General features: G+C 34.3%; 2 protein-coding genes across 8 annotated transcripts in view; both read left to right on the forward strand.

Annotated features, from left to right (window-relative positions):
- LOC108596442 (syndecan) overlaps positions 1-25108 on the forward strand; it is a 103653-nt gene that overhangs the window by 22302 nt on the left and 56243 nt on the right. The window lies entirely within an intron of this gene.
- Positions 22079-22638, forward strand: LOC108596443. The gene is made up of 2 exons (XM_017982187.2): positions 22079-22300; positions 22355-22638. The coding sequence occupies exons 1-2, from the start codon at positions 22178-22180 to the stop codon at positions 22532-22534; spliced, it is 303 nt and encodes a 100-aa protein (XP_017837676.1). The 5' UTR covers positions 22079-22177; the 3' UTR covers positions 22535-22638.

The raw sequence follows: 25108 nt of genomic DNA on the forward strand, positions 1-25108 counted from the left end.
TATTTGCTTTAATTAAAGTAAATTATATTGCTTTTGTATAATATTAATGCTGTTAATGTTGAAAGCAATATTATTAAAAAAAACATTTAATAATTTCGGTATTAATTAACAGAATTGTATTTATAAATTTATTAATATTCAAATGTTAAATCCTAAAATTGGATTATTTAAAAAAAATTATAAAAAGAAATATTTTGTATAATGAATCAGTTAACGAAAAAAAATGCACAAAATTATAAAAACAATTGATTTACTTAAAAAAAAGGATTAATTATTTCTGTTGATTTTTTAAGTAATAATATTCTGTATTTATTTATATAATTTATTGATATTCAAATGCTGTATCTTAAAATTAGGCAGCTTAAAAAAAATTATAAGAATAAATATTATAATGAATCAGTTAACGAAAAAAGATGCACAAAATTATAAAAACAATTGATTTGCTTTAAAAAAGATTAAATGTTGATTTATAAAAAAAATTAATTTGCTTTAAAAAAAAGATAAATTATTTCTGTTGATTTTTAAAGGAATATTTTTTTTATATAATAATTATTAATTGTAGTATTAGTTTATAGAATTTTATTTGTAAATTTATTATTATTCAAATCAATGCAATCAATCCAATCTTAAAATCAATTATTATTACTATTTACAATTTTTCTTGTTTTTTATTCTATTCATCATTTTAATTGCTAGCTTAGAATTAATAATATTTTTTTTCTTAATAATAAATTGATTTTATTTTATGCTTTAAATGCATTTTGCACCACTGTAGCTGCGCGCTCTACAATGTAAATGCAAATTTCAGCGACAGAGTTTTTTGATGAATGCCAACCGGATACATTCGGTAGTTACTCAGTCTACTTAGTATACATTTATTTACATATGTACCATGCATATGTGTGTGTGTGTCTGTGTGTTTTATGGTCACATAAAATAATTTCTCGTTTTTACTGTGCAAACATTAGATAATCATTTTGCGGTAGGCAAACCGCAGTTGGCAGCCCAAGCTAATGCCTTGTTTATTTGCAAAAGCTTAAACGTCATTTGCAAAACCTAAAAAGCGAGTAGGCAATTTATATAAATTTCACTCTTTTTTGGTAGCATAACCTGCGGCGTCAGGTAATAAAAGTCTAATGCTCTATGTGTGTTTGTGTGTGTGTGTGTGACATACCAAATATGTTGCTGTCATTTATTATGTAAAATTAAATTTCATTTGCAACTTTTTGCTGTGCAAACTGCAACAAAAAGATGAACAACGACATTGGCCGCACTTGGTGGCATGCCTCTTGCTTTTTTATTGTTTCCGGCATACTTCACTACATACATATGTCTGCCAATGTGTGTGTGTGTGTGCAACTTATACTAGCAAACGCTCTGCTTGCTGTTGTTTCTTTTTAACCATAAACTTCCGCTTGACTGCCGCTGCTGCTGCTGCTGCTGCTGGTGCAAGTAGAAGCAGCAAAAGGAGAACCCACTTTAGCTTGAACTCGAGTTTTCTTTATTTGCGCTTTCGACGCTGGGCGCCTGCCTTGCCCATTCATTTCAATTCAATGCGTTCGTTCGCTCGCTCTTTGCACATCTTTTACTTTGTTAATGAATCCTTTTGTGCGCTGCCTGCCTCATACAGTCTGCGCTGACATTTTTATTGTCTGAGCGTCTCATGTGAAATTTAGAAATACTAAAGTATCATTTAGTCGGGCGAGCTGCTGCCCCCAAGTGGCAAACCGCTCGTCAAGCGCATTTTAGTGTCGCGCGTCTACGAAAAATTCGTTTTTTGTTTTGCTGATTGCGTTTGCAATTTGCCAAAATGCATTGCGCATACGCAATGTGTGCCCACAGCTTAAAAGTCAACAAGCGCCAAGCAGCGTATTTTCTGCTCAAATATTTGCATTTGTGAGCTCAGCTCAAATTTTCGCGAAACTAATCCTTTTAGCATTTCCAATTTTCCATTTCCATTGCCATTTCCATTCCAAGTAAACAACTTGACTTTAAACTGCAATTTGCTTGCGCCTAAAGCTTAATGCTGCTGACTAAACTATATAGACGCAATAAATTCAACCCGCACCCAATTATTTGTTAACGCTCACGTTTGCACATAAATCTCAACTTGAGCGTTATACTTGACATTTTATCGCAAGCGTCTGAGAGCGTCTCGCGATTGCCCCTTGGGGCTTTTGGCCATATTTGCTATTTATATCTATTTTATGTAGCAACAGTTACAGCTACTGCTTCTTGCTCTGGTCAGGCGGCTGCTTGAGCTCAAACTTTTGTCCTTACAAATTTGAGCTCACAGTTGTTGCTGTTGCTGTTGCTGCTGCTGTTGCTGCAGGGGCAACACATGTTGCTAATGTGTCCGTTGAGACTTGTATTGAAATTACAGAGGTTTGGCTTAGTTGCTTTACTTTTTGTAGGTCGCTAAAAGTTTTTGTTGTTGCTCGTCGTTTGTTATTATTGATTTTCCGTTTTGGGCTTAAGCCAATGCTGAGGCCTGTTGTGTTTTTCAATTCAATCAGGCCAACAGCAAATTTACAAGTGTCTCCAATAGCATGCACTTGATTGTTGACTTATTGTTTGCTATTTGTTTTTCTTTTTTATTTTGCCAAACTCAATTGTCTCTAACCAACTTTTGTTGCTGCCACTGGCTTAGCCATTTTCATTTCGTGTTTGTGTCTCTGCCAAAATTTGCATGTTTCATGTCACGCACTGCTGTGTTATGAAGCCAAAGAGAGTTGAATACAAAAACACAGACTTGCCTGACTCGACGTCAAATTAAAGTGACAACAGCAGCTGACGCGACTTTTTTGTTAGGCAGGCGCTGAAGTATTAAGCAGAGACAAGACAAGCGGGACAGCTTAGTTAAAATTAGAAAGATTAATCAATTTTATTTTACAAGAGCGTTCGATGATGCTTGACTGAAAGAACTCTACAATTCGATAGATTAAAATTTGATGTAATGTATATAGAAAACAATTTCTTTGTATATAAACTGAATTTATTCTTTATCTAAATTCCTAGACCATAATCAGCTTCAACTGTTCAATAGTCAGTGGGCTTTTGCAGTTTTTCTGTCTGTATGAACCACAAGATCTCAGCGACTATAACACCTAAAAGTTGCTAAATTGCTGCAGTGTTACTAAAATAAGTATATATAAACTATAGCGCACAATTTTTTGCAAATTTATTTTAAATGCTGTGGCAAAGGCAACAATTTGCATTCCATAATCAAATCTTAGCTACATTTGCATGAAAAGTGTTTGCATTTTTTTATATACCAAAACTTAATCATACTCAAAACGCTCAAAGTTCTTACTGTAATGAAAACTTCTTGTGCTCTTTTAATATTTATCAATCATGGCAGACACTCATGCCTGAATCACTTATTGTGATTCGCCTTCTGATGCGCTGACGCCTTAACCACCAGCACATATTACTATTGCTGCCTTGGCTCTGGTCTCTCATAAATTGCCTAAGCTTATGTAACACACACACACACACACACACACTCATAGCCTGTGTTAGCAGCTGTCTTGGAACCACGTCTTTCAATCTTGACTTGTCCGTCTGGCTTGGTCCGCAGTCCGTGTACGACGTGCGCTTGTCATGTCGCCATTTTTTATTACATTTTTTTCTCTAGCGTTTTCTTGTGATGATTTCCGTAACACACACACACACGCATACACAAGTTTATATAGAAAAGCGCACGTGCAACTGACAAGTGAAAAGAAATAAGAAAATAAACGCAACTCTCTCTCTCTCTCTAAATGACAGTTTTGCATTAGATTTTTGTTACAGCAACTTTAACTTGGCTACAAAATTTTAGTTGCTTTACTTCGTTGTCACTTTTATCAATTCACTTTCATGCAGTTGCTTCTGTTGCTGCTTTTGTTGGTTCGCATTGCATTTGCAGCTTACACGCAGTTTGCTTAGCGTATTTTCTTTATTGATATCAAAAGTTTAAGTGCAGCTTTGGCAGCGCTTACATTATGCTTCGGCTGTACTCACTGCGCTTATCCCTTACTTAACAACTTGTAACTCACACACACAAACACACGCACACACACACAGCTTGAAAGCTACTTATGTAAGTAGCTTGAGCTTGAGTTTGAATGAGAAACTCGTGCGTTTTTAATACTTGAAAACTTTTAGAGTTGCGTAAATTGCTTAAATAGCTTGCCAAACAATAGAGCGCTAAAAGAGCTACAAAATAGCATAGTTATAGCTATATATAGCAACTGTATTATATAGTCGCACATTTAAGCAAATTCGATTAATGCCAAATCGAAATAAATTGAATTTTCTACAAGTGTTGTGCATGCCAACAAGACATTGTTCTGATTGTGCACACACACACACACACACACATACACTTATGCTATGCACGTACACACACACACACATACACATGTATACAGTTAGGCCTGGCAAGCAACCAGCATTTATGGCATTTTCAGTTTATACTAAATTGATTTTATTTTTTGTCTGTTACCATTTCAATATACATTGTACATTTATATTTACTGTATATCTTTTGTGTGTCTGTGTGTGTGTGTGTGTGTGTTTGATTGTTTTACTTGGCCATTTGCTTAGTCTTGCTGCTGCTGCTGAAAACGCGTCTGGCATAAAATCTTTTTAATTCCACAAATGTACCACAATTGCCTGCCTGGGCCTGCTGCTGTCTTCAACGAGGGCTGTTTACCAGCTAATAAAACTATGATATATGCTTAATACATATACATGTACTTACCTAATTAATAGGCACTCTAATAAGTCTGTTTGGCATCATTATGCGTTTGCTTGTGCTTAACATTTATATAATGTTTTATATTCAAACAGATATAGCTTTAAAATTGGCCATTTAAAATGGAAGTTATAATTTTTTATATTTTTATTATTATCAGATTTATATTTGATTTTTTTTATTTTATTTCCGATAGCTTTGGTTTGATTAATTCTTTCCCTTGCTAAAACTAAGCGTACTCCATTTGATTTTGTTAAAGGAGAATCGGAATTAGTTTCGGGGCTTAATGTAGAATACAGAAGAGGGGAATTTGCTTTAATTTTTTTTAGCTTTATATTTTTGTATTGCAATTAATTTTTGAAAACGTTTAAGAACTATGTTTTTTTTATTTAATAACATTTTAATTCGTGAAATGCAATACTAAATATATACAAGAAAAATAATTAAGATTTAAAAAAAATGGATTTAATAAATCTAAATAATAAATTCTAAAAAAATAAAATTTCATTCAAATAATCGTACATTTTGATGAAATTCAAAAATACTTCTAAAAAATAAGATTAAATAAATCAATAATAATAAAAACTTTTCAAAAAAAAATATCTAAATATAAACACCACTATACTTATTTATTAGCCGCTGTAGCTTTCTAATAAAAAATTTTAAAAAAATTGCTATAAATAAAATTAAATAATAAATACATTTTTTATTACAAATCCTACTACAATCTGTATAATTACTTTTTATTTTTATAACATTCTTTTTACTCTTGCATTCTTTTCTTTAGTTTTTTAATCTTCATTGAGATTTCATTATCATTTATTAATTTGAATTGAAAAGCAGCCCTCGCTATATATTTAAGCGGAAACAGGCTTTTGTGCACGGCTTACTGATTTCCTTACCAGCCAGGCTCTGATGTTTTGCCACTAAAAAACAAGACGAAAAAACAAGTAAACAAAAAATTAGAAGAAAGTTTAGCCAGGCAACGCAACAGAGAGCAGCGGGCAAAAGGCAAAAATCTAGTAAACTTGACAGGCGGCGGCAGCACAAGAAGAAGAAGAACAAGAATAAGAAGAAAAGGCAAGCAAATGTTACGTATACGCAGAGGAAACAGAGCTCTTAGTTTGCTTTTACTTGTGTGCTGGTGCTGGTGCCACATTTATTTGCTGCATGCACTCGCTGCTGTTGCGCTGTTTGTTGGTTGCCACTGCCACTGCCACTGCTGCTTGCCCGCATATAAATATTTGATTTGATTGTTTCTCATGCGCACTGCTTGTATATATATGTGTGTGTGTGCTAAAGTTGTTCGCACAGTCATTGTTTAAAGTTAGTTTCAGTGCTTGCTGCCGCGCGCGCATTTAAAATGAAAAGTGCAAATGTCGAAAATGCGACGTGATTGCAGCTAAAACAAGAGCGACACCAACAACGGGTGGGTGGGGAGAGCAAACAGCTGGCAAAAAATAATGCTATAATTGTAAATTAAATTGTAATTAAAGCGGTAATGTAATTGCGCTTTTAAAGTAAAAGTTAAGCTTTAATTAATTGCAATCAAGTTGAAGCTTATAACAAACAAAGCTAAAGATAATGCTGAATAATGAAATAATTGCATTGAAATTTCACATAAATTTTATTGCTTTATTTTATAAACAAAAAATTATTATAATAAATATAATAAAAAAATAAGCAATGGGAATGGTTAGAGTATTTTTGTTTTTGCTTTGATTAGTCAAAAGCTTTTTGAAATATTTCTATTAAATTAACATAAAATTAATGCTGTTAATTAATATAAATTAAATATAATTTGAGTGAGGAATATTTTGTATACATACATATATTAATATTGTGAATTAATATAAATTTAATATAATTAAAAGCAGGAATTTTTTCTCTACATCTCTAAATTTTTTTTCTACTTCTCTAAATTTTTTTCTACATCTCTAAATGTTTTTTTTTAAATTTATTTAGAATATTTAATGCTAAGCAGACAAGTTGCGCATATTATAAAATGTCCCAAATGAAGTTGTAAACAATTTAGCTAAACATAAATTGAAGCAAGATTTAATAAGCATAAAATTATACAAGATTTAGTAATGTAACATCTAAAATTTAAAATTAAAGAATAACTGAGTAGAGTTTCATAGCAAGCAACTGCGTAACTTGCCACTTAACAGTTGTTATCAAGCGTGGCAATTAGAATGCGTAAGAGTCAAAGAAAGAAAGAAAGAAAGTAAGCAAAACTTTCAAAGAAAGCAAAGCGTTCGAGCGCACTTTGTAATATTTATTTAAACTTAGTACTGCTTTAAAGTGATTTCTTGCTTTTTTTTTTTTGCTATACAACAAATTGCAGTTAGAGAGGCATAGAGAACGTCTAACTAAGCTTCCGCAAACTAAAGTCTATTGTTAGTTGTTACACTAGTTTGTGCTGCTCTCTGCTCTTGTCATTTTGCATTGTGTTGCGCTGACCCGAACTGACTTGACCTCAGGCTTATGATTTAAGTGCGTAGCTATCGTTTTACTCAAACATATTGTTGTCAACAACAACAGTTTGTGCTAGAAAAATGTGCACAACATGGCGTATGTGTAATTATAATTTATATAAGCTGCGCTAATCTGTAATTTGTCGCAGCAGCAGCAGCAGCAGCGCTATCAATGTTAATGATATTTATGGACAGAGTTCATGGAACTCGGCAAACAATTTTCAGTATTTGTGCCCTACGGAATGCCTGGGCAAAGCCTGACAAGCTGCAAAATTTGCCACCTGAGCGCGCCAGCAACAGCAATAACAACAACAATGACAATATTGCCAGAGTTACAGTTGGTTGTTGCGCTTGACTACTGCAATAACAATGCCAGGGCGAATAAATTCTCATTTATGACACTTAAAAGCCGACACCAGACAACACAACACAACACAAACAACAACAACAACAGCTACACAATACGCTGAGCACAAAGCCTCAACACATCCTTGTTGCTACTGCTGCTGCTGCTGTTGTTGGCAGGTCAAAGGCTGCACACATTCAGCAGCTAACGAGCAACAGCAGCAGCAGCAGCAGCAGCAGCTTGTGGTGGCTTCGGCATGCCCTGCGGCTGTGTATCAAACTGCGCATTAGACACTCTTATGTGCTGCCATGGCTAAAAGGCAAATAACAGCAATCATTGAGCATTACGCATACGCAATGCACTGCGCCAATTGATAAGAAAATGAGTTACAAATATCCCAAGCGCTCAATCAAAGTAGCAGCAGCAGCAGCAGCAGCAAAGCTGCAGCATTGAATTGATACTCAAGTGTGTTGCTGCTGGCAAATCAAATGCAAAAGCTAACTGAAGTAGCTTTAAATATATATAGCAAATGTAAGAATGATAATACAGTTGCATAGTTATTGATATTTTAGTTGTATGTAGTTTTTTTTTCAGCAAATATCAAAGCATTAAGTCTGAAATAAAATTATCTTTAGTGCTGAAATTCTGAGTTTTGTTAATTCTGAAATAAAAATATCTTTACTGCTCACTTAAGAACACTTCATATATTTTTGACTCGGTTTAAGATCATATTCATCTACTTGCTCTTTTTATTCTTATACTCTTATTATTCTTATTCTCTTATTATTATTATTAATTGGAGTAAGTGTGCGCTGCCTGTCTCTGGTCTATGAGTTTAAAGCTCCCTGTTTAGTTCTATTTAGTGCATAAATTCCAAAATTGTCTCCTGTTTTCAAGTTCCTCATCCTACTCCTCTCCTCTCTTAGAGTTGATTGTAGTTGACATCGGTAGACAGAGAATTCTTCTCCCTCTTTGAGTTGAATGCTACTTATACTTTATATATTATATTATGTTTTTGCTCTATTATAATCTCTATTATATAATATCTCTTTATATTATTGCTTAACAATTTAACTGATTAACTGAGTGCCACAGAATTTTAATCTTAAGTCAATCCAAAATAGCTTCAAGCTGATTTAAGGTAACCAAGATTTTTAATTAAGAGTCAACAGCTACTTTTGATGTGTATATTGTTTATTCTTATAAGTAAGTCATTGTCTGCATCTCCTACGATTTAACTTGAGATTTCTGTGTCAGCTCTTCACCTAATTCTTAGAGCTTGCAAACTGTATTAATATTGCTTGAACTGAAGCTTATTCTCTATTCCTGCCATTTCTCAGCAAGTCTAAACATCACCTACTCACTTACTTATATTACTGCTTTCTATGCTTATATTATTAATAACATTACATTATATTGTGAACAGCTGCACTTCATTGAAACCTTGCAGCAAAAACTTCTATAAAAAAATGTCAGCTTGATTTTTCGATTGTCATTATAGCATATATGCATTATACACTATACACTATCTGCCTCTTGCTCTTTTACACACACATGCAGCGTCTGTTACGTTTTGTTGGCTTACAGGTGATTAAATGTGCGCATTGGCGCAAAGTTTTAATTGACTTTTTGCCAATTTAAAGTGGCAACAATGTGCGGCTGAAGTTTTTGCGCATATAATATTTGCTGCTGCTTTTGTTGTTGTTGTACTTTGCTCATATTCATTGCGTTTCATTTCATTTGGCAAGAAGTCGCTCGCCAATTGTAATTGACATATGATAAATTTAATTGATATATATATATATATATTTTTTTTTGTTGAGCTGCGAGTCTTGTGCGGCAAATCAATTAAGCAAAGAATGGTTCAATGAACGCTTTGCTGTGACCCAATTCACTTGGCATATAAGTAGTATATTGGCTTGGCTCATTGAGATTGATATGCTTTTATTGGTTTTTTCAATAAAGTAAAATACAATTTGAAATTCAAAGCCAGCGCCAGACTCCTCAGTCTTCAAGCACTGACTGCCTGACATTGATCTATATGCCACACATGTGTAAAAATATCGTAGTATGTGCTAAGCCCTGGCGCATTTATCTCTTATGTAAATGAACTCGTTTAGTAGACCAATTTTCTTGCCAGCTAAAAGCTAATCCCTTAGTTGAAGCAGCAGCAGCAGCAGCTTAAGTAATTGTAAAAATGCTAAAGCGATTTGCGTTTGCTTTAGTTTCAGCAAAAGCTAAAAACAGACTGAGGGGGCGGCAGCTATGGCCACAACTGTTTTAGTTGCTCTGCCTCTACTCGCTGCCGCTGCCGCTAGCTAAGCAGCATTCATTTGCATGTAGCTTACAAGCTATTGCTATAGCTTTTGTTGCCTTTTTGCGTTTGATTTTTCATCTAATCCGTGCGTTTACATGAAAGTTTCGACTTAACGAAAAGCTTTGCCTACCCTCAGGCGCTGCCTCACAGTAGCTCACTGAGCATGTGAGTTGAGTATATAACGCTTACTACTTTTCTTTTTTTATTTTTGCCTTCATTTTGACGCTCTTTTATAACAAAAATGGCTGCGCATAGTTTGCTTGTGTGTGTGTGTGTGTGAGAGCTTAGATATACGTAATGGTTGAAAGCCAATTTTCACACTCAACTAAATTGGGTTAGCCGGGCTCTGGCATGTAACGCTGTCTGTCTGTGTATGCGTGTGTGTGTGTTGCAGGTGCACTGCAAAATAGTTTTCCCACTACGTTTTCTTTTGTGTTTGATTCCGTGCGCATTTCAATATGATTTATGACGTGCAAATTGTATGCTGCAATATTTGGCTGCGTTTTTTTTTCGTTTGCCATATTTTCTACTACTCTTATCTCTTAGTTTTGATCTGCTTTGGCGTTATTGACAGCCACTGCAGCGAGACTTTGAGTTATGGCCCCCAAATTTATATGCAAATTGATTTTTCTTGGTGCGCACTTTTACTTTAAGGCTAAGGCTGCTAATTGTATAGCAACTCTTAGAGTTTTGCTTGAATTGCTGAGACGTGTGTTCATGTTACTGTCCAATAAGTGTTGAAAAAGTACAAAATATAACCACATTGCATAAGTATGGAGAAAAGTTAAGCAACATAATTGAGTATTTTATTATAAACCAACGCAAAATGGCCAAAAGATTAATTTTTTATTTGAATGTATAAGAACAAGTTGAAGATCCAATCACAATATGCATTTATTTATTATAATGTCATACAAAAATATTAAAATATATGCAATTTTTTTTTATTTTAAAGCCAATTCAACGCAAAATAGCAAAAATATGAATTATAAGAACAAATAAAAGATCCAATCATATAGATAATATACTAATCCATTAATGATGTTATATAAAAATATTAAACAATGCATATTTTTATTACATTTAAGTCCACAACTAATTAAAAATGTATTACATTTTTTACTTTAAAGCCTATCAACGCAAAATAGCAAAAAGATTAATTATAAGCACAAGTTAAAGATGCAATCACATGCATATTGTCTTTATATTTTTTATAATGTTATATAAAAATATTAAACATAGTCTATTTTATTAAATTTAAGTCGACAACTGTATGCAATTTTTTTTTATTTTAAAGCTAATCAACGCAAAATAGTAAAAAAAATTAATTTTAAAAACAAGTTGAAGCTCCAATCACATACTTATTATCTTAATCTTTTAATGATGTTATATACAAATTTTAAACATAGCGTATTTTATTAAATCTAAGTCCACAACTGATTACAATGCAATGTTTTTATTTTAAAGCTAAATTATTATTATTTATTTAGAGCTAACCGAACTAAAGTTTGCTTTAGCAATTGTTAAATTATTTGATTGAGTGACAATTATAAACGTATTGCATTAAAAGTTGTTCTAATTTAAGTCATTATATATAAACTAATTTAAGTCATTATGAGTATAAACTAAAATGCGTTTTTTTTCTGCTTTTTTACTTGCAGGTAAATATGACTTGGCAACATTTATGGGCAGCTTGCTAAATAGCCTTGGCTGTTCAATTAACTTTTGTAAAGTAAAAACTCTTTTATGACAGTAAGTAAACCCTTTGTGGTTTGGATTTACTTGAAGTAAGCCGGCATTAGGGCCAAACAACATTTTTAAAATGGCTGTCATAGCTGCAGTCGCAAAGCCATAAAGACAAAAAGGGTCTAGCAATTTGCCTTTGCTACGCACACACACACACACATACACTCTCAAGTTGGCATTGGTCAACAAACCGAATCGTTACGTCGACGCGTAATGAAAATTAATGCTGACGATCCGTAAACGTTAAAGGCAAGAGAAAAAATCACAAAAATTTGTAATAAAAGTAGAAAGTGAAAGCCAAAATCGAGTTCAGTTCAGCTTCAATCTACGCTATATATAAGTATTAAGTAAATGGGCGTAAATTTAACGAAGCGTAAAGTGGTTCAACCTTGACGCTTGTCGCACACATGCCACAGGCCCATTAATACCACCAAGGCGAGTCCCACAGCCCATGGAGCTTAGAACAGAGCGAGAGCGAGCGAGCGAGAGAGCGAGCGAGATAGCACAGATAGCGTGTGTTGTGTTGAGTTGAGCTGCATAAATAATAATGCTGTAAACAAATTCAAAATTTATTAACTTAAAGTGCGTTTTAGCGAGTGTTGCATATTTAATGCGCCCCTAAATGTAGGCTATGATATTACTTAATATTTACTCCTAGCTTAAGCTTGAACTTGAGCAACTTTTTAAGCGCACCTCGTTTTACTTAGCAGCCGCACAATGCTTCATAAAATAAAAATCAAGGCAGCATGGGCAGGGGGGGGCGTGGCATAAGTGCTTGTTCTAAACTTACGCTGTGCTTGTTCCTTGGGCATTGACGCTTGATTTAACTTAAAACTTGCCTCATTTGTATTAAGTTCGCCACTCACAAAGCTCAAAGCTGCTGCTGCTGCTGCTGCTGTGGCTACGATGCTAAAAGCAAATGAGTGCGTTTTGGGCCAAAAAGTTTTGCGCGCTGTTGCGGCTGCCAAAAAAGCGGCTAACGTGACCGCAGCTACGCCCATGCGCCCCCCCTAGCTGAGACAGCTCTGATCAAATAATCTTGTTTGATGATGAGTTTACTAACACGTACACACACACACACACACACACACACACAGCTGGCGCTGCAGATAAAACGCAAAAGTTTTCATTCTATTTGCTACTTTGGTGGATTTGTGTTACATTTTGGTTAGAAGCGAAGAAAAAACCAAGAAAATATTTATAAAGCAAGAGCAACGCAGTAAAATTGTTGAAACTTTTGTTTGAAGTTTCACTGTCAGTCTTACGAACTGATTGTTTTTTTTTTTCTGTTTTGTTTTTCTGTGCTATGTGTAGCATTTTGATTTTTGTACTTTAAATTGCTTTGCCATAAACAATTTCGCTTCACATTATCAGCGCAACTTTGTACAACTTTTTTTTTGTTTGCAACTTAACAACAAATTAAAATTGTATTAAAATGTCAGTGCATGACATTCGCTTTGCAAAATGTAGATAACAAAATTTTTGTAATGCCACAAATACCACAGGCTAGACGTGCCCCCCCAACAATGCCACATGCGGCAGGCAGCAGCGCAAATAGCAAACAAATTGTAACTTAACTAAAAGTTGCATTAATGCAATTTAAAAAATGCAATACGTTGCTGTAAAAATTAAAAAAAAAAAAAACCTCACATATTTATTAAATTTCTCTGCTACAAATTTGAAATATTTTGATTTTGCTTGCGCAAACTGTGGCCAATTTTATAATAAAAATTCCATTTTAATTGAGCAGCGTAGTTTATTTTTCTTGCTACGCCACATGCGTTCGTAATTTAATTTTTATCACAATCTGACATTTTATTGGTTGTTGTTTTTGGCGTTAGCAAAGTTTTGCATGCAGCTGACAAAATGGCGTTGAAATTAATCAACAATGTGCGCATTATTTTTGTATATTAAATGCTGATGTATAAAAACTTTGTAAATAAACAAATAGAAGTGCGCGATTTGCATATTTGAAGCTAACCAAAGCTGCAATTGAGCATTATAATGCACACATTAGGGCGAGTGTAAGATAACATATATGCATTAGGGTGTGTCGTTTTGAAAAGTAATGCAAAGTAAGCACAAAATGTTTTAACTAAATTTAAGCTACAGCAAATTTAAAGATTTCTATTTGGCTGCAGCTAAAACTTAAAGCAAATTAACTTGTTGCATATTTTTGTTAAGCATTTTCATAAAATTTTGAAATGTTTTACTATTTTGAGCGCAGCTTGCTGCACAAAGTAGCAATACAGCTTAACATTTTACTTAAATCCAATACATCCCAACGATGTATTAGAAAGATGTTTAAGAATTATTCTCAAAAATTTTTGTAGCTTACAATTTTACCCTAAGAACTCCGTATCTAGATATCTATCTAAGCTTTCAGTTGTATCAATACAGCGTCAAATTTTTATTTAATTGCAATTTGTATTCAACGATGATGGTTAAGAATTATTCTCCAAACCTTTTGTAGCTTAGGATTTTACCCTAAGGAGTTATCTAAGCTTTCAGTTGTTTCAGTTGTAGCTTCAAATTTTTATTTAAGCGCAATTTGTATACAACGCTGTTTAATTCAACGAATTTTTCGTAGCTTTGGCTTAGCACTAAAGCGCACTAAGCTTTCAAATCGCGTATTATTGATAACATATTTTTATGCTACAGCTATTGAGTCACCCTATTATGCATATAGCGCTATTTCTTTTACATTTGTAGTAGCTTTCATAGCATAAATAAATAAAACAGCAATAAGAGCATTTTCAAATGCCACTTGACACCATATGGTGGTTGCTGCTGCTGCTGCTGCTGCTCTCGTTATTGTTGTTGTTGTTGTTGTCCTCTTTGCACTTTAACTCTACGCTCTTGTCAGTTGCATGCATTAAAATGCAATGATAACAGTCAAGGCAGCAGTAGCTGTAGCAACAGCAGGCGACAACTTTTGTTCAATAGTTTTTATTTCTTCTTCTGCTCATTGTTGTTGTTGTTGCTGTTGTTGTTGTGTAGCCAGTAAAAGTTCTTTGTTGTTTTGATTTAACTGAATATTAGTTGCAAGTGGCTTTTGGAATCTAAAAAGCCGCAACAACAGCGGCTTCAACTTCAACTTCACTGGCAGTTGCAAGACTTTGCGAGGACGGGGGCGTGGCCAGGCCACTTGTGCTAACAACAGCAACCACAGTGTCATCATCATGAACCAAACAGCTGTGGCTATGCCAAAGTTCGTTCGTTGCCAAACACTTGCATATTTTCATTAATTTTGCATAAAATCTCCGCTTGCTCAACGAGCATTTTCTTTACTCTGCGTGCACAAGTGCCGAGTTTTATGCAAACTTCAAAATATGCTTGCCATATGACTATATAAATCGTAATAAAAACAGCACATACTTTATAAATTGAATTACAACTACAAATTGTGTTCAAGTGACAGTAAAATAAACAGAGCTGAGCTGCAGCAGTTTCTATGCTGCTGGACAAATATTTAATACACTCAGCATCAATTTAATTGGTAAATGAAAAAAAAAAATTAAATGTGCAGTGCGCTTTTCTGTAAAAAATAAATAAAAAATAAATATTTAAAAATGCATATTAAATATATAAAATATTGCTAAGAAAATAAAATTTGTATGTTGTAGTTAACTCTTTTTTTTTTTTTGAGTTTTTTTAAACTACTTTATTATAATCAGCTTTACTCTACGATATGCTCAATGAGCAGAGCACTGTTGCCAGATTTTGAGAGCTAGATTGACGGAAAAAATAAGCTAGAATAAGCTAGATTCTAAATTAGCGTCGGAATTCATTAGAAGACCTAAAAAAAAGAAAGGGTCGCAGAGTTGTGAAAGGTCAAATTGAAATGCCTGTAAATTAATGCCTGGAAATTTCATTCAATTATGAAGACATTTGATCAAAATTTAATTAAGGTAGATTTCAAGCCATAAGCTATTTCGAAATTCTATAAGCTATTTCACTTTCAAAAAAGCTAGTTCTAGCTTATAATAAGCTAATATGGCAACACTGCTCAGCAGAGTCCAATCTGCTCATCTATGCTGCTCTGTTCGATACTTTCTTAGAGTTGCTTAAAGTTAGAGTTATCGATTGCTTTGTAACAAAGACTATACAGCACTAATATCAAAACACTACACTACACTACACTAAGAGAAATCTTTAGCATTCTCGTTTTAATTTTTGATAAATAATCTCTTAGCTAATTTTTGTATTTACAATTTGTTGTAACTTAGAGAACTGTTTCCAGATTTTGATAAGCAACATAAGCTAGATTGAGGAAAAAAATAAGCTAGAATAAGGTAGATTCAAAATTTTCGTCAAAACTTATGTGAACAAAGGTCGCAGAGTAGTAAAACCTATTCATAAGTAAAAAAAAAGGTCAATGCCTCCAAATTTTATTGAATTATGAAGACCAAAGACCAAAAGCTTAAAGCATTTCAACTATTTTGCAAGCTGTTTGATCTTAAAATAAGCTAGATCTAGCTTCTAATAAGCTAATATGGCAACACTGGCTATGAATTCAAAGATGTCAAGCTATCGATTGGCTGCTTATGCAAAAAAATTGATCGTTATCAAAGCAGCAAATTAAGAACTGCGTTTAATTTAGCGCAGAAGCTGCCAAACAATTAAATCTGCAATTAGTATCATTGTTAACGAGCTTTTAAAACTTAAAGCTATAGCGCATTGCATTTTTAGCTGTCAGCTAAATGTTTAATTACCGCAATCATTTCGCTTTGATATCTTAGAACTGGCAACAAGTTGAGCGCTAGCCCAACAAAATAGCTGCTTGTTGCTCTGGGCAGCTTTGTATGACGACGGCAGCGGTAATTGTACGTGCATAAGTATTAGTATATATATATACTTGACTAAGTCTGCGATTTGCGGCTTGAGGCGAATGAAAAAGCTGCACAAACTGCGGGGTCGACGCCGTCAAATGAAATCATGGAAATTCAGCGAAATTGAGGCTGACTGTCAAGTGCCCAACACTCCAGGCAAACAAAGAGAGAGCAAAGGTAGCAACAAGAGTGTGGCTCGACACGTCAATTGCCTAGTCTGTATGTGTGTGTGTTTGTGTGTGTGGCAGCAACGGAAACGAGCGTCAAATCGATAACAAGCGGAAATGGGGTCAGTGCACTCAAATGCCCAGGCCAAAAAGCAATCAAAACTCAATGCCAAAAAAGCGACTAAAAAGAAAATATAAAAGTAAAGCAAAAAAATATTAGTTACTGCCCAGCAGTTGTTTTGAAGGGTTTGCTACACACACACACACACACACAAGTCAAACCCATAGCACAATTTTCTGCGCTGCCAACTTTTGCTGGAGTAACTGCTGCTGCTGCTGCAGTCAAGAGAAGCGTTTCTCAATTGCTGCAAACCAGGCACAAAAATCCTTGTGCATTATCAACGTTTAGCTGTAATATCAATGCAGCAGTAGTTGTTGTTGTTGTTGTAGTTCTCTAGTTGTTGTTGTTATTCGGCTTGTGCACTTAATCAATATTCGATTACAACGTTTGATGGCTATGCTGCTGTTACGGTCACTAAACATATATACACAAGGCCAATTCACACACAGACACACATACATAGAAAAGCAGCAGCAGAGGCTGAAGCTGTAGCTGGAGCGTCAGGTGGTTTGCTAGCTCTGAGACTACATTTTATAGTAACTAACATACATATTGGCAATTGAATCAGTTTTACTTCTGCTCTAACCCTCAGTGCTACGAGCTGCAGCTTCAGCTTCATAGTTGCCACAGTTGTGGCCTTTTGTGCGTTTTTCTGCTCCTCCCAGCCTCAACAGCTGCCAATTACAGTTGTGTGTGGCCCCAGCCTAGCCGAAAGTCAAATGCCAATTCGAGCATTACGTGCAGCAGTTGAACTAGAAGCAGCAGCAGCAGCAGCAGCAGCAAACACTTTATTGGCCACTGGCCTGCACTACGTAGTATGTCTGTACTACACGGCGTATGTGTGTTGTGCAATTTATTTATGACTGCTTTTGTGTTCGCTCGCTCTCTCGCTCTCTTGTTGTAACAAAGCTACAAATTGCCAAATATCTTTTCATGCTTTACTAGCCCACAAAATAACAGCAGTGCCCACATTTTTGTCAATTAAAACTCACATTTTGTTTGCTTTAATCCTTGCTGTCATTTAATCTTTTGTTACTATGTGTTAATCATTTTAACCTCAAAGCCATTGCACATTAATTTGCACCACATTATAAACTATATTTGTTGTTTATTAAATTGCATTTCAATTATATATTTCGGGCTTAAACACTGCACACTGCTTTCTATTTATTTATATGCGTGTGTGTGTGTGTGTGTCTGTGTGTGTTTGTACATTTTACATAATAAATCAAGCAATGTTTCAAAGCGCTGTCATGTTTAGTTGCTAGCCCAGGCAAATGCCAACCAACCGGTCATTAAAGACACACCAGCACACACACACCCACACACACACACACGCACACACACGCACACACATGGACACACAAACTTCTGCATACGCTTTAGAGCTCTTGTTATTTTAACAAGATGTTGTGGTTGCTTAAGGCCTAAATGCAATTAGTCTTAGCCAAGCGGGGTAGTTAGCATTTAAGCCTTAATTGCAAAACATATATGCATATATATGCCTTATAGAGCTTACAAACTATCGATATTGATTGGTTGTAAATGTAAAGCAAAAACCACAAACGTTACAAAGCTCAAAATTTCAGCAAAATTCAATACAAAATGTTTAAGCTGCTTAAAAGCAAAAAAAATGAACTTTCAGCCAAGCAATTGCATAAATATATGAAATTATATTGAAAAGTAAATAAAATTTGCTTGACATGCTTAGTTTTTGGTCGAAGAACACCAAAATTTCTAATTAACAAAAAGCACTTTTGGTTTTTACCTGATGCTTTTTTTAAATTATCGATACTATCGCTTGCGCTATCGTTAGTCTGCTAGTTTACAAAGTGTATACATTATATTGAAAAGTAAATAAAACATATATCGAGAAATACGAAGGACACTTAATTTAACACTTATTAAAACTTATTTTGTCTATTAATTTGCTACACAACTTTTAAATTCACAATTCATGCACAATTAATCGATACTATCGCTTGTGCTATCGATAGTCTGCTAGCTTGTGTATAAATTATATTGAAAAGTAAATAAAAGGACACCAAATTTAACACTTATTAAAACTTATTATGTCTTTATTTGCTACACAACTTTTAGCTAACTGCTAATTAGTGCACAATTAATCGATACTATCGCTTGTGCTATCGATAGTCTGCTTAGTTAACAAAGTGTATATCTTAGTTGCTGTTGCTTTTAGCTATTTAATAGCCAAAGGTATTCGTAGTGTCAGCTTGTCTCTAGCTTTGCAATTTAAATGAAATTGTCAGCTTGTAATGTGCAACATGCGGCCAGGCCACAAATTACGTTGCATACAATAGCACGCACACTAATACACACACACACACAAAGGCATAAACACACATATTGTTGCATGACACGAACATTTTGTGCGCTGTCTCTTATTTCTGCACGAATTGCTTTGCAATTTAATTTTATGACTTGTTTATTTTATCACACACACACACACACACACACAAAGACAAGCAAAAAGGTTTTTAAAGCTAACGCATTAGCAAAAATTTGCCAAAAATTATGTGCACATGCTACGTGTTCATATAAATTAAATGGAAAAATACTTGCAACATTTGCTGCGGCTTTTTCCGTTTTTTTTTTTTCGCCTTGCCACGCATCTTTTGTAGCCTAATTAAGCAGTTGAACACTTCGCCTGGACTTTGAACCCCATAATTACTCAAAAGCTCGCGAGCGAGCGAGCGCGCGCGTAGATAAAGCACGAACTTTGCAGTAGCAGCAGCGACGGCGACGGCAGCAGCGACGTCGACGGTAGCTATTGCTATTTAAGTGCAGGCGCCTCGCTCACGCTCACGCCCTGTCGCTGCCTCAATGGCTGTGTAATTAAACTTTGATTACGGTACTTAGCCAGCGTGCTAAGTATTTTTTCTTCTTCTACTGCTGCTTCTACTTCTTTTGCTTAAGCTTCGTCCTTCGCACAGCGTCTCCAAACTCAGCAAGAGTCAGTCTCAGGTTCTACTCAAGTATTTCAAGTTGCCCACAGACAAACAAACTGTCTATGTGTGTGTGTGTGTGTGTGCTACATTTGCACTAATGTAAAATGAATTGTTTTTGGTAACAATGTTAACACTGCTTACCAAATACCAGCAAAAAATTAACTTTTCAAAAGCTTTTAATTACTTTAAACTAATTTTTTAAATATTGTTTACATTGTTGACATAAATTTATTTATTTCAAGCAACGCTTCTGGCAACTTTTCTTTTAATAATTATTTTCAAAATATTTTTAAAATATTTATAGCATATACCAGAGTCTATAAACTAATTTTTTAAATAATGTGCATTTTTAAATATAAATTTATTTATTTCAAGCAACTCTACTGGCAACTTTTCTTTTAATAATAATTTTAAAAAATTTTAAAAAATATTATTTGCTGTATAAACTATAAACTAATTTTTTAAACAATGTTTAGATATGCATATATAAATTTTTTAATTTCAAAGCAATTTTTCTTTTAATTTATTATTAGTAAAATTTTTAAAAATATTTATTTGGCTTATAGCATATACCAAAGTCTATAAAGTTAGCAAACCAAACTTAATTAGGCGCCTGCTTTGTCTTCAGCCAACATTTTGCGGCTTGCATGCCACGCAAAAAATGTTGCAAGCTTCAGCTACTTTGGCATTAGCTGCAATTTATTTTCTTTGCTGCTGCTGCTGCTTTGAACAATTAAATTTATGTGCGTGTTATTTGATTTGCAAAAAAAAGTAAACAAATACACACGCGCCGCTTTGTTTGTTTGGCTTGGCAACATTTATCATCGCTCCTTGAGCTTGTTGTTGTTGCCCCCAATATGCATATATAAACATATATTGCTCAATATCATCATTTGTTGCTCGTACTATAGCTAAATCTAAGCCCACAAGCCATATAATGTGCCATAAATATTAAAACGTTTTGACTTTAGCGCGCAGCAGCAAGTATACGCCCGGTTAGCCGTACTTCAAAAGCGCCCGAGGTTAGGCTCAGCCGCAGCAGCAGCAGCGTAACACGGGATAAGGGCAAAAGCTGTCGTAAGGATGCGTTTGCAAATGCGGCAGGGCATAAAGCGCTAGCAAATTATTTGCATTTTTTTTTTATATGGCTGAGCTGAGACGTTAACAAAATAAGGCAAGGAAAAACACAGCAACACGCAGAAAATACATGAAAAGCCCCAGCAACAAAAAGAAAAAGCAGAAAAGTCGACGCTGCTGCGTTTGCTTTGAGCATAAAATGTAAAAAGTGCAAAGGAAATTTGCAGCCACAGCGCGCCCCCAAGCTCACACACACACAGCCTCAAGAAGCGTCAAGTCAGATCGGAAATTTTTTTATAAAAATATATATGCATATATATTTAATGTAAGCAGCAAGCGCCGCAACAGCAGGCGCTGTTTTTTTTTTTTTGGCTCGTGTTCTTGGCGACGTATGAAGCTATCAACGCGCTTTTGTGGCAAGCTTAGCGTTGTCACACCGCCAGGCAAATTGAACGCCTGTATGTGCATGTATGTGTGTCTGTGTGTGTGTGTTGCCGGATGTTGCCACCTACACGTTGGGGCCGCAAGCCACAGACTTGAGAGCATGTTGAAAATTACCAAAGCGCAATTCAATCAAATACAATAAATTGCATTTATTTTGCAATAATTTGCATTTATTTACAATAAATTGCATAATTTTAAATGCCACTCAAGACAAGCCAAAGCCGCCAGTGATGAAAATAAAATTCCAAGTAATCTTTTATATCAATGCATAGCTAAAGCTAAAGACTTACAGTTTTAATTAAAATTCTATGCAAAATTATGAATTATATGAATATAAAATTCCAAATATAAGCTATTAAACATATATGCAATCAAAGACTTACAGTTTTAATTAAAATTCTAAGCAAAATTATTGTTAAAAATCAATTAGTCGCGATTAAGCAAACAGTTGCAATTTTTGTAGCATACATTTGTGCTGCTAGCTGCTGTGCTTATTAATTTGGGATTTAGTATAAAAAATATATATTAAAGAGTCGTTTAAGCAGCAGCAGATGTGTAACAGTTTATAAAATATATAAATTCTCTTAATTTGAACTATAAAATTAGAGACTCCAGCCTTGGTTAATAGCTTGATGTAAAAAATGTAGTTTAATGACTCAAGATAAAAATTACAATTTACTGCATTTTAAATAATAGGCAGAGTTTTTCTTTTAAATATGTCTAAGAGCAGCAATGGATTTATTTCTAAATAAAATCTAAAATATAGCTAAATATTTAAATTTAAAGCTACTCAACACAGCATGCGTTGCTTTTAAAATCAGTTTTGTTTTCGGCTTCGTTGAAATTTGTGTTTGTGTACATTCCAGAAAAAAATTGAAAAAAAAAATAAAGAATTTTTATAATTGGCTCGTAAGCTTGTTAACCAAATTAAACTGCGGGTATGGCTGTAACAAAAACTAAGGAATGGTCACGAGCGCAAAAGTTTGTGCCCAAGGATAATTTGACAACAGAGGCTGGCTTACGAGCTCAGAAGCATGTAATGGAGTCTTGTATTGACAAAGATGTAAGTTTAGTGCTTGCCATATGTTAATTTTGATTAAAAGTGCTAAATGCTTAGGACGACTCACCGCCAATGAGCCTGATAATTGGCATGGAATATGGACGCATGTGGTTGAGAGAGCGCGAGAAGTTTGTAAAGCAACATGCAAAAATAATGCAGAGCAAGGTGATTAAAAATGATTTCGAATGGTGGCTAAAGCAAAGAAAGACGACGAAAAAATTTTGTGGCAATAAATAGTGAACAGAGTCGGAAATCAGAGCAATAGACATTATAAACATTACTAAAATTGCAGTTATAAAATCTTAAAAAAAAATAGACAATAAATAGCAGCAACAAATAAACTAATTGTTTAAGTTTGACAGCAACTAATTGAATAATTTTTACAGCAATTCACTAGCAGTTTGCATTTTAGGCAAGTGCAAATGCTTTGCATGACTTAAGCAACCGCAAACAAGAATTTATGCAACTGTGCAATGTTGCATACTGCAATTTGTGGTAGCTGCCTCAATTGCTTTTGAGTTGCAGCAGCAGTTCGAAGTTGTCATAATTGAGAATCAATAGTTGATCAGCCGGAAGCGGATGCGATTGCTGCCAAGCAAGCCCCAAAGTGTTTGCTAACCGCAGTTGTCAAAAATTCTTAAGCAGTGGCAGACACACATACATTAATACATATACATGTGTGCGTGTGCGTGTGTGTGTGCGTCTGTAATTGCTGTTTAAATGATTTGGCAGCTGAGTTATTGTGAATTTAATTATGCGCTATTAATGACTGCTCGGGCAATGGCCAATGAGCGCTCATTAAATTTAAATTTGTTTTTCCGCGTTGGCTGCTGTGCGTTGCAAGTGCCACTTGCTGTAAATGGCAACGCACAACACTTGAAAACGCTGCCGCGTCTGCTCAGCAAGCTCAACGCCTCAAACGCGTTCGTTGTTGTTGCTGTCAGTGTCACATAAATTTGCACTTTGAACAGCCAGGCCACAAGCACTTGAGGCTTACGGTTTGCATGTCAAACACACACACACACACACATGAGCAGCCCGCATAGCAACCACATTATTTGACTGAGCATTGCATATTTTTGTGCGCACGAAAATTGAAAAATAAATGGAAAACACACACGCAAACAGCCGTGATTTAAAAAAATAATATTATGTCACATATATTTAAGCAGGCGCAGCTCGCTGCCTGTTGTTTGCTTTAATAATGACAAACATACACTGCGCAAAAAAACTCACACACACACATTAATGTTAACAAAAGTCGCAGCGCTATTTTCAATGTGCGCTCATTTGAAATTTATTATTTTATTTCAAGTTTTTATAGCGTATTTCACTTGTCGCCTTAGGCCATTTAAATGTTTTTCTTTTTTTATTTGCACTTGTTGTCGCGCAATTTGCGTGTGCTCCAAAAAGTAAATAGCAAATAAACATAAATGAAATGCAATTGTAATTAAATTTATGCCATGCATATGGAGAGTTCAGCAAGTAATTACTTATACTTTTTTTTTTTTTATAATTGTTAAAAGTTGAATGCACTGCAGCTGTTTGCATGGCACTTAGCAGAAATCGGCCAACTTTCCGTTCATTAAATTAATTTTATTGCAAGCGCTTAAAAGGTTATTGCAGTTGTCATAAGAACAAAGCATAGGTAATTACAATTAGATATTAACTAATGATTTGCAGTAGTTTCATTTTTATTGTTTTCTTTCAATTATTTGAATATTTTTAAGTTACAAAACGCTTACAAATATCTTAAGATATTTAAGCAAATAGTGCAAGAAATATTCTTGAATACTCCTCGAACTATCCTGAATCACTAGTAATGAGTAATCTTTTAGCAAAGTATTTAATATAAATAACAAATTTAATATATTAGTAATCTTTAAAATATTGTGCTCATCTTAAAATATAAACCAAACTTAAGCAAATAGTGCAAGAATTATTTTAAAATACTTCTTGAACGATCCTAAATTCTTTTTTATAGAGTTTAATTCTTATTTCTTTGCTTACTACTAAGATATTTAAGCAAATAGTGCAAGAAATATTCTTAAATACTCCTCAAACTATGCTAAATTTTTTTTTCTTTTCAATAAATAATTGTACATTTTTTTAGCAGGGAATTTTATAATCAATACTGAAATAAATAAAAAAATAATAAATAAATTTAATTGATTAGTAGTCATCATTCCAATTGTGCGGCCTATGCAAAGTAATTACATTAATTGTTGCAAAATGTTAGCAAAAATCATAAAATAATGTTATAAATAAAGCGCGTATTTAGTAAATGAATTTCATAAATAAATTAACAAGCTTCAATTAAAAAACTTAACGAGCTATGAACAATTTTAAAATAAACAACTTCACGACTTCATCTTTCATGCAAAAGTGTTGATACGCTTGATATGCTTAGTGATGGCAAGTAATCGATAGTTGTAGGCATGTCACACTGCATCAGCTAACAAGTGTTGCTCTAACAAATTATGTTAATAATGCAAAACTTATAATGAGCTGCAATCAATTGAACTTGACGCTATAGACTTCAATGCAATTCACTTTTAACTATGCAGCATTGCTGCTAAGCTTATCGATAACAGTGTTCTAAGAGCTTGAGCAGTAGCTAACGCTTACTTGCTAGGCAAAGCGTGTAACGTAGTAGTAAATGCAAGTGCAGTGACTTGCTTTGAAATGTTTTAGCTGCTGGCAGCGAATTGATAAATGTGCTGCTAAATCACGCAACAAAATATTTAACATAAAACTGCAGCACGTACAGCAGAGTTTCAAAATGGATTGTAGCGCTGTCGCACTCGCACA

This window comes from Drosophila busckii, chromosome 2R (assembly GCF_011750605.1).
Source record: "Drosophila busckii strain San Diego stock center, stock number 13000-0081.31 chromosome 2R, ASM1175060v1, whole genome shotgun sequence".
Lineage (NCBI taxonomy): Eukaryota > Metazoa > Arthropoda > Insecta > Diptera > Drosophilidae > Drosophila > Drosophila busckii.